This window comes from Hipposideros armiger, unplaced genomic scaffold (assembly GCF_001890085.2).
Source record: "Hipposideros armiger isolate ML-2016 unplaced genomic scaffold, ASM189008v1 scaffold_46, whole genome shotgun sequence".
In the NCBI taxonomy this organism is placed as follows: domain Eukaryota; kingdom Metazoa; phylum Chordata; class Mammalia; order Chiroptera; family Hipposideridae; genus Hipposideros; species Hipposideros armiger.
Genome location: NW_017731396.1, coordinates 2,605,160 through 2,615,416, shown reverse-complemented (window position 1 = coordinate 2,615,416; position 10,257 = coordinate 2,605,160). Strand labels below are relative to the sequence as shown.

The window sequence follows — 10,257 nt, the reverse complement described above, 5'->3', positions numbered from 1 at the left end:
GGGGCTAGGTGGCTGGCCCTTCGGCTCAGACACCACCCAAAGTCTGGTGATGGAGGGACACAGGCTCTCCAGGTTTCAACCACACACAAAACGGTCATGGAGTTTAAAAGAGATTTATTTAAAAACAGAACAAAAGAAAGCTTTGGTATTTCAAAACCCAACAATCAATCAGCAATCACTAGAAAGTTAAACACCTCCCCTAAAGCCCAGAAGTACAAAACCACAGCTCTCCATAGGCTCATGAGAAGAGAGAATGTGCAAATCCGAGGCTGACCCGAGACCCATGCCCTCCACGCAGGCAGCGTGTGGGGCCTCCAAATACCGCCCTGGCGGCGAAATCACCGCCAAGATTCACTGTCTAAGGTGGATGCAAAAGCCATCCAGCAAAATCTCAACAATAAATTAAAATTTCAGTCGAGAAGGAACACATTAAATTAGGAAAAAAGCCACAAAAGTCTTTTCAAAAGAGGTTCTATTTCCTGGGCCAGGAGGAAGGGGGAAAGTGGAAGGAGTGAGTTCAATTTCAAGTATTTTCCATATAGGTTCGTTTTATTGAGTCGAAAGCTTACAAAAAGTCCACTGGTCCCTCCCGTCCCGTTCCCCAATGCAAAGTCCTGAACATCCACACGCACTTCTGCGTCACTGGTGCTCCCCAACAAGGCACAAAGGGTGGGTGCTTTCAAAGGATCCCTTGTTCGCAGCAGGACTTTGAATGCTGGGTGTCTTGTGCAACTGGTGGCTGAAAGCAGGACTGTTGGCTCGCTCAGACACTGGGGTCTTCCTGTTCAATTAACAAAACAAGTTGTTACTGCTGGCTGCCAACCCTGCGGACAGCTACAGAAGCCTGACGGGACGTAGGCGACGGCCCCGGTGATGCCCCACCCGGGCTCTGATCTGGCCCTGCAGACAGCTCCTGACCCAGGGACAGGCTAGAACTACCACGGATTTAGTGGCTTGGGGACTCCTCGGGCTGGTGCAGAGGAATCACTGGGCTCTGCTGTGGTGTGGACATGGGGAAGTACCCCATGAAGGCACTCTGGCTTGTCCCCCGATTATGTGGGGAACCAAGGTGGATGGGTATATGCCATATTAAGAGCAGAGAAGCCACCGACCGACCAACCAACCAACCAGCAGGGAAAAGCAGCCCGCCGGCTTCACAGACGTAGCCGCTGCAGTGCAAACCCACGCAATGCAAATGAGCAGCGTTCTAGCACAGCTGGCCCTGCACATTTCTTTTTCATCTGATTTTCCATTTGTTCTTCAGGCTTGAGGAGCTCAGACCTGCCTCCCACCCTTCGCCCACTCCCTCAGGTCGAGTGCTACTTCCTTCTCCAAGTCCAGGCCACAAAGCCCTCTGTGGAGGTGATGAGGTGTTTCTTAGAGCTTCATGTACCTCTCTGCTCTCACTACCCTGTGGGGAGGGGAAAGGGGGGAGCGAGAGAAGGGAGGAGGAGGAGGGAGGAGGGGAAGAGGGGAAGAGGAGAGGGGGTGGGAGGGAGGTGAGGGAAACCAGCTCAGCCCCCTCCACAGCACTTCCTCCTGTGGCTGCCAGCAGTGGGCTCCCTTCTGGTCTTTCTCCGGGGAAATCTGGCCCTGAGAAAGCACAGACCACTGGGTGACAGGGCAGAGAAGGTGGCCTCCCACGTCACCAATCCTGATCCCTAACATATATTCCGGAGGAGAGCCCCATAGCAGCTGTGGTCAAAACCATGGCTTCCGGAGGCAAAGATGTCTCAGGAAACAGGAGGGGAGAGATCTTGTCCTGTGTCGACAGGATGACCACCTCAGGCTGGCCCTCAGCGAGGGAGAGGCCTGTGAGCCGCGGTGGACAGGCCCTCAGGGGTGAGGCGGGGTCCCACCAGCAGTTTAGATAGAGGCTTCAGGTCAGTCTAGGGGTTTACTGCAGTTAAGTTCAAATGCTGAGATTTACTGGGGGTGGGTGGGGGAGCAACTGTATGTGGGCGGCCAGGGGACTCACCTATCCACACCTGGCTTTCTACAGCTGTCCCTTCCTATGGGCTCCTCTCGAAAGTCACTGCTTAACGTTCTTTCAGAACATACTCGCTCCCCTTTCTGGGCTGAGGGCCCTGGCTTAAAAGGACACCCGGTGACTGCCCAGGCCTCACTCCCTCCTAGACTCGGGACAACACAAAGCCAGGCCTTGGGCTCTGCAGACACAGGGGCTTTATACCTTACTCCTGAAGAGGGGCTTGGCCCCAGGCCCACAGTACTCATTGTAGATGAGCTTGAAGAGGAAGAGGTGGAAGAGGGTGATGAGGGAGGCCACGCTGAACCAGAAGAGGAAGGGCAGCCCCGGGTCCTGCTGGGCCATGTGCTCGTCATGGGCCAGGATGGCCTTGAGGTGCAGCGTGTGCCGCAGGTCCTGCAGGTGCGTGAGGTCGGTGGAGATGTAGAGCAGCGGCGTGATGGGCTGTGTCACCATGACCGAGAAGGTGTGGCCCTGGGGCGCTGAGGTCAGCTCCACTGGCTCGTGCAGGCAGCCCGCTTCACAGGCGTAGATCTTGACAGGCTGGCCGCGCGACTCCACGGACACGTGCAGGTACGGCTTGCCCTCGGTGTCCGCCAGCACGGCCAGGTTGATGTGGTCGTTCTTGTAGCGGATGCCGTGCAAGGCATAGCTGTTGTGCAGCACATCAGGGTCGGCCTGGAACTGGAGGTGGTTCTCGGTGAACTGCAGCCCGCCGAAGCTGAGCACCATGCCCTGCAGGATGCCTGGGGCGCCCACCTTCACCAGCCCCTTGCAGCCGCGCTTCTGCAGGGTCAGCTTCCACAGGTCAGACAGCTGCAGGATCTGCTGGACGGAGGACAGCCAGCCCGGCCAGAGGTTCTCAGCGTGCATGGTGGCGTGGCCGCTGAAGCAGTGATCTTCGTAGCTGAGCGTCGACTCCATCTGGTCTCGCTCCCTGTGGCTCAGGTTGGGGCTGAGAAGTGGGGCTGGGGAGCAGGACAGCATGTAATACAGGGTCAGGTTCACCGTCAGGCCAGACGGGGTGTGGGCGTCCGTGATCTTTTTCATTTCCACACCTGTAATGCCACAAGGGTTGAACGTTAAGGAGGGAACGGCGTGGTCAGGAGGCTGAGGTTATGAAACAGAGATCGAGAGCAGAGGAGACACAAAGCTTTTGTCCCTGGGGATGGAAATGGCAGTTCCAGTCTCCCTCAAGTGAGAGAAAAAGTCATCCTGCTTGGCTTCCCCACATGACCAACTTGAGCCCTGGGGGCCTGAAACCTAAAATCCTGTTAAAAGAAAGTGGGGCCTCCTGCCAGAGCCCAGAAGAACACAGACTCAGCCAGGACTTGGCGCCAACTCTACGGCGCCGAGTAAGAAGTCCAGTCCCCATCCAGAACACTGTCATCAACGCCCCGGCCAGTCTTGGGCTTCTCTCCTTTCACATCTGTCTCTCAGTCCTGTAGCTTTACAGGACGTGCTCTCCAAGTCTGCAAGACCGCTAGACTCAGCCAGCTAACAGCCCGCTTGGTGTCTCCAACTGGACGTCTAAACGGCATTTTGAGCCTGACACAGTTGAAATCTTCCAGCCCCAAACCTGTCCTTCCCCAACTTGTCTCCAGACACCTGCTCAGGTCCCTAAAAGTCAGGAGTCACCCTCAAGTTCTCACTCCCCACAGCTGGGTCCTTGGAAAGTCCTGGCGGCTTCACCTCCAAAAGTATCAAAACCCATCCGCTTCTGTCTCCATGGTCACAACTCTGGTCCCAGCCACTGTCCTCCCTCACCTGGGCTCCTGCAAACACCACTCATCTGGTCTCCATGCTCCACTTTGGCCCCGGTAGTTTATAGTCTGCATACAGCAGCCAAAGGCATCTTTAACAATGGGCATCAGCTAGTGTCTCTGCCCTGCTTGCCATCCCACATCCAAAAAGTTGACCATTCTCACCAACGCCTACAAAGACCCTTTAGGATCTGGCCACCGCCAGCCTCCCTTGTCTGACCTCACCTCCCTCTACCCTCCCCTTGCTCACTGCCAGCCACACTGGCCACCCAACCAAACCCGCTCCTGTCTCAGGGCTCTGCCCTGCTAGCTTTCTTGTTATTCAGGTCTCAGCTTCAGTGTTTCCTTCTCAGAGAGGCCTCCCTGACAACTGGAGCTACACAGAGGCCCCACCCCACTCCCACACTCCCTTATCTGCTCCACTCCTGTCACCCTCAAACACGTTTTTAACCTTTCTCCACAGAACTTCTTATCCTAAAAGCTATCTTATTTATTCAAATGTTCACTTTTCTAATATTTGTCTTCCTCCCATCCAGAATTTCGGCAAGCACCATGAGGACAGGAAGCTTGTTCTGTTCGCTTCCATCTCCCCCATGCAAGAACAGACCCTGGCAGAAGCATTCAATACTTGTTGAATGAATTAAAGACTCTGGATTCAGACAGCTAGAACCCTGGAAACCAAAATTTCTCTTTCATCTAGAATAGACCTTTCTTTTCTTAAACAGTCAAGGGGGAAAGAAGTTTTCATTTGACGGAGCAGCCCACCTGCTGAAAGAGATCCCAATACCTCCCAGTGAAGAAGCTGCAGCCGCAACAGCCTGGGTACGAACACCTCGGCCTCGAGGGAGGTCAAGAGCCCATGCTTGTCACCATCCAGACAGTGGGGAAATGAAGAAAGAATCTGGGGATCAGCCAGGCCTCTCTGCCTGCTGCTTTATCCTTTACGAATTGACCTCCAAAACCACTCCTCTCAAATCAGGCCTTATCAACAACAAGACCTACCCTTTGTGCTCATAAAAGCCCTCTGAGGGAGGCTCTACTGTTCCAAGGACACATGACACCAAGTGGTGGAGGAGAGTCAGCCCCATGTCAAACACCAAGCCCGAGTTTTAACCCCCCCCCCATTACCCCCTTTCAGATGCCTCTGCAGATGTTGGAGGAGCATCTCCAGGGTGGGCCGTGGTCACCCTGGTGTGGGGTGTGGACTACGAACCAAGCACTTGCCAGGCCTCACCTGGGCTGAAGAGCTGAGCCCAGAGGCGCTGGTGGTCCTGCAGCAGCTCAGCTGCAGGCATCTCCAAGAGCTCCAGCATTTCCTTCCGTGCCAAGTCCTGGAGCACCTTGAGCTCCTTGGCTGCTTTGTTTTTGAGCACCTGGGGGTTAACAGGGCCTGAGACATGCACCACCCACAGCACTGTCTCGTCCAGCTGCGTCTTGGGAGCCACTTGGAGCCGGTTCACTAGTTTCTTGGCGGCCACCACCACCAGGTGCACCAGCCCCGTGGGAAAAGGCGTGGACCGGCCCGAGTAGAGGAGGAATTGATGGTCTCCGATCTTCTCCAGAGTACTGGTGAAGGCCCTGGGGGCCGGGCCAGCAGTGGGCCCCACAGTCTGCAGGGCGGCCACGCGCTCCGTGGGGTTGTTGAGCTGGATGCGCTGCAGATAGACGTGGGGTCGGCCCCGGTGCGCCAGAAAGTCCTCTTGCAGAAGGACACAGTCGCGGCCGGATCCCGTGACAAGGCCGGAGGCCGAGGCTGGCCCGGGGACGGCGGCTGCAGCGCCGGGACCTGGGGTCCCGAGCTGCAGGCAACGCACCCGGCGCAGCAGCCCTTCACGCAGCAGCAACACTGACTCTCCAGCTTCGGAAAGCACACCCAGCGGGCGCAACTGCACGAAGGGCACGAAGTCCGGCGCCACGGCGGGCTCCCGCTCTCCGGGGGTCACCCACAGTCGGTTGGCGGCCACGTCCAGGGCCAGGAAGCCGTTGGCCACCAGGGCTGGCACTCCAGGGCCCAGCGGCACAGCCTCGCCGCGCTCCCGCAGGCCGCGCCAGGCGCGGGTGGCCGCCTCCAGGCAGGCAGAGGGCTCGGCGGCGCCCGGCTTGCCGCCGGCCCAGGGCAGCAAGTGCAGGCCGCCCGCTGCCCGCCGAGCCCCGGAGCCCCCGAACCACAGGAGCAGCAGCAGGAGGCCGAGCAGGCAGAGTAGGCGGCGGGCCCAGCTGCTCGACAGCAGTCCCGGCAGCCCCTTCAGCCGCTGCTGCAGCCACATCGGGCCACCAGGCGCGGGCGCGGCGCGGGGGCGGCCGCTGGGCCCGCCGCCCAGCCCACCGGCCCGGCCGCCCGCGCCTCACTCCCAGGATCGGACCGCGGCGCCCACTCCGGCCGCTGTCGCAGCCACCACCGCCGCTTCCTCTTCTTTCTCCGTTGCCTCCGGCCGTCAAACGACGCTGGCCGTCAAGTGTCGCCGACTCTTTTGCGACATATGGAAACGGTGAGGGAGCTGGGAGAAGAGAAGGGCGGGCCAGAGAGAAGGAGACGGAGCCAGAGCGAGGGAGGGACGGGACACGCTGGGGGCTGGACCGCGTGCACGGGGTCTGCAGTGTGACGTCCAAGGGAGGAGAGAAGTCTCGGGGCCACTGGAAGCATCCAATTCACTTGTAATAAAAAACCACCTGAGCCAGCCAGCCAGAGCACGTGTTGAGCCCCGTTTGCTACTGATGGATTCAACAGCCCTAAGATTAAAAATGACAAAACTTTTTTTCTGTAAAAATGACGATCCTCACTGCAAAAAAAAAACTACAGAAAATTTTAAAAAGAAAGGAAAGACGAAAAGAAAAAAGAAAATAACCACTGTAAGCTAGACTTCTTAGGAAATGTTTTGTTGACAGCTCTCCTAGACGGGCGTGGCATATGGGACACAAATTTGGTCCAGGACTGTCAATTTCTCTACCACACCAAGTCATCCTCATATTAACCCTGCGTTTTAACTTATTAAATAACATGAGACACTAAAGTCTCATAATTTGAAAATGCTTTATTGTGAATCAATGCAAAAGTGAAATTTTGCTTTGTTTGTGGGGAAAAAAATTCAATATGAGCCCTGGGCGGACAATGGGGCGATTGTTTTCATTTTGGTTAAAGACGTTCCAAAGCCAGACCCAGCTGTTGAAAACCGAACGGTCATTCGAGGTGGCTTCTTGTGGTCTGTGAGCAGACACAGATTTGTTTGCCGAGTTCGAAGGCCAGCGCCCTGTGAAGAGGTACCTGTGTAAATGATCCAACAGCATCCTTACCTTTTTTTTTTTTTAAAGGTTATTATCAAAACACAAAATTCTTAATTACCACTGGGAGTTCACAAACTCCAAAGAATATGTTTGTGGATGCACAGGGATCCATCCATGCCCTACAGTTAAGAGACAGGATCCACCCAAACCCCTGAGGGAGGCGGAAGTACTTGGGAGGCACAGGTGACAGCAAAGGACCAGACCACACTTGATACCACCTGTGAAATGGGGATGATCCTGTGTCTCATTTTTTTTTTAAAGATTTTATTGGGGAATTGGGGAAGGGGAACAGCCAAGTTTTTGTCCTTGAATCTTAGTTGTGGAGGGCGCAGCTAGCTCAGCTCCCAAGTCCAGTTGCCATCTGGCCACCTGGCGGCAGCTTGGAGCCACTCAGCTCAAGGTGTTGTGTTCAATTTTAGTTGCGGGTGGGCGCAGCCCACAATCCCATGTGGGAGTTGAACCAGAAACCTTATTGTTAGGAGCACGGGGCTCTCACCAGCTGAGCCATCCTGCCACCTGCTGGCAGCTCAGCCACAGCTCAGCTTGGGCTCAGCTCACTGGCCCATGCAGGAATCAAACCGGCGACACTGTTGCTCAAAGCTCGCACTCTTAACCTACTGAGCCACTAGGCCAGCCCCATCTCATTTTTTTGAGGAATAAATAATTTAATGCAGGTAAAGCAAGCAAGGTGCATGACACACGGTAAGTGCTTGCTTGGTAAATGTAACCCATATCATTTTATTTTAAAGATTTTATTGGGGAATCAGGGAAGGGGAACAGACAAGTTGCTGTCCTTTTGTTCTACAGTCTAGTTGTGGAGGATGTTGCTTCACTAGCCTATGTTGGTATTGTGATCATTGCGCTCTTCCCGGCTGAGACAGATCGGTTGCCGGCCTTTGGATGGCCGCTCACTGCAGCTCACAGCAGCTCACACTGGCTGCCAGCCGCTCACGCTTCATTTTTTTAATACTGTAAGCATCCATGTTATAGGCATATATCTTGGTCCACTTGTGTGAATGTTTCTGGGGGAGCAATTCCTAGAAACAGATTCCTAAGTCAAAGGGAAAACTCTTTATTCGTGCTCTTAACTCCCTCACCACTCTCACACACTCCAGGAAAAGGGGTCTCACAGCCAAGGGTCAGCAACATAGCCACAACAAAGCATCAGGCTGCCTGGGTTTTGAATCGTGGCCTTCTCCCTTGCTAGCAAGGCAGCTAACTTCCCTGGGCCTCGGTTTATCCATAAAATGGTGATCATGAGACAGAGTAGGGTTGCTTTAAGGCTTAAATTGGACAAGCACGTGAAGCATTTAGCATAGTGCCTGGCTTAAAATAATGATTTAATTTATTTTTACTAGGAAACAGGATACATGTGTACATAATACAAAATTCAAAATGTGCAAAAGGGTGAAGAGTGACAAGTCTGCCTCCCTCCTGGGGCCCCAGCCAATCTGTTCCTCTCTCCAGATGCAATCGCTGCCACTGGTTCCTTGGACACTCTTTCAGATATTCTATTTGTTTGCAGATATATAGACATACAATACATCTATATTATTTTTCTTTTACAGACATTGTAGCATATGATGTGCACTTGCATCTTACTTTTTCACTTAAGGGAACAGCCTGGAAATTCTGTTTCTATTATTATTATTAAGGGGCTAAGTGCCAGTGGGACTAATTGATGGGTGTAAAGAGAGAGGGGGATGAGGGCGCCCTGACAGCCCATTTGGCAGCACAGAGTGTGGCTATCCATCCACTGAGACCATAGCTCTTCTCTGGGCCAAGAAAGGACATGGATAAAAGAAGAGAAGGAAAGTGAAAAAAGCCCCTGTGGCACTGAACAACTGCTCTCCAGGCCAGCTATCTTTTCTGCATCGTCCCAGAAAAGTGGGGTCCTGCGCCTTTAACAGTGCACAACACGTGCAGCACGTACAAGGAGTAACATCTGGGCAACAGCCACCCTTCTTAAAGAGACAGGCTCCCCTTTTGGATGAAGCTTGGACTAGGTTCAAGTTCTAAAAATCTAATGAAGGGAACAGGATATAAATACCAAAGGCGTGGAGGGCAGGCATTGCCAGGGTGACTTTCTCTGGGGGAGGCCGGCAGCCTTCAAGATTCCTTCCCTCTCCTGATCTGCAACGACTCTGGAGACTTGGGCCATGGGAACCTCGCTGCCCAAGGATTTTTTCTGTTCACAGAAAATCACCATTTAGGTTCGCCCTGGGTCCCAGCAAATGGGGAATTAGAGCCAGCTTCCAAAGCTGCCTCCCTTACTGTGGTCCTACATCAGCTGTGTGACTTTGAGCAGGTTGCTTCACTTCTCTGAGCCCCCATTTCCTCATTTCACAAATGGGGCAATACTGCCTAACTTGAAGGGCTGTTGCGCACATGGAATGAAAAAGCTTTGAGAATTGAGCCGGAGACATATATTCATTCTCCCCCATTTCCTCCTCTAAGGGTCTGGAATTTCATTCTGTCTCCTCCTGAATTCAAAAACATCCGGTGGATTCTGGCACCAACTTCTGTCCCCAGCTGCAGAAACTCCCTGCCCTGGATCCCAGTTGGGTGGTAGAGGCCCTGCATTGCACTCGTGTTTCTTCTCTTTATTTGCCTTGTACCTTGGATTTGCCCCCGGATCCCTCTCGGCCTCACTTCTACCATCTGTACAATAAATAAATCTTTGTACCATGAGACGATCTCCCAGGTTCCCAGAAATTGTACCCGTCTTCCAAAAATAACATGTGTTGGTGTTTGGTTTGTGCAAATAGTATATACTCATTATATAAAAAAAAAATCCTAAAAACTTACCTGGCAAACATATATATATTTCTCCCCTCTCCCCCCCCTCCACAACCAGAAATAATCACTATAAACATTTGGATGTCATTATCGTTTATCATTGTCTCTATGCATTGTATCTGTAAGAATATATTTTTACTGAGTGGGGTCATACTGTGTATATGGCTTCTTCCACTAAACACCATCCTGAGAATGTTTTCTCTGCCGAAGCAGTCTTAGGTACTGTTGATTTCTTTTCTCAACACCTACGCATGGCTTGCTTATGACATTCAGGACATTCATGACATTCCTCCTTCCTTGACCCTTTGTTCCCCTGGGAGGGGGCAGCCCCTGTCTACCAGGGTTGCACCCACCACCCATTCCTCTGGAGCCTAATAATCCTCTGGAAAGAAGCCCCTGGATCTAAGGGTCTCTTCAGAGGAAGGG

The 10,257-nt window shown here is 53.4% G+C and overlaps 1 protein-coding gene across 2 annotated transcripts; it reads right to left on the bottom strand.

Moving 5' to 3' along the window:
• Positions 1-97: 97 nt before the first annotated feature.
• Positions 98-6,202, bottom strand: KIAA2013 (KIAA2013 ortholog). Of its 2 annotated transcripts, none has more exons than XM_019639856.1 (3): positions 4,985-6,197; positions 2,192-3,045; positions 98-781 (listed from the first exon to the last, which is right to left on the bottom strand). In XM_019639856.1, exons 1-3 carry the CDS (start codon positions 6,015-6,017, stop codon positions 764-766), a joined length of 1,905 nt encoding a protein of 634 aa, XP_019495401.1. In that variant the 5' UTR covers positions 6,018-6,197; the 3' UTR covers positions 98-763. The 2 variants fall into 2 exon arrangements, with proteins under 2 accessions (XP_019495401.1, XP_019495400.1); XM_019639855.1 differs by lacking the exon at positions 98-781 and adding an exon at positions 788-1,411 and having other exon boundaries at positions 4,985-6,202.
• Positions 6,203-10,257: the final 4,055 nt, after the last annotated feature.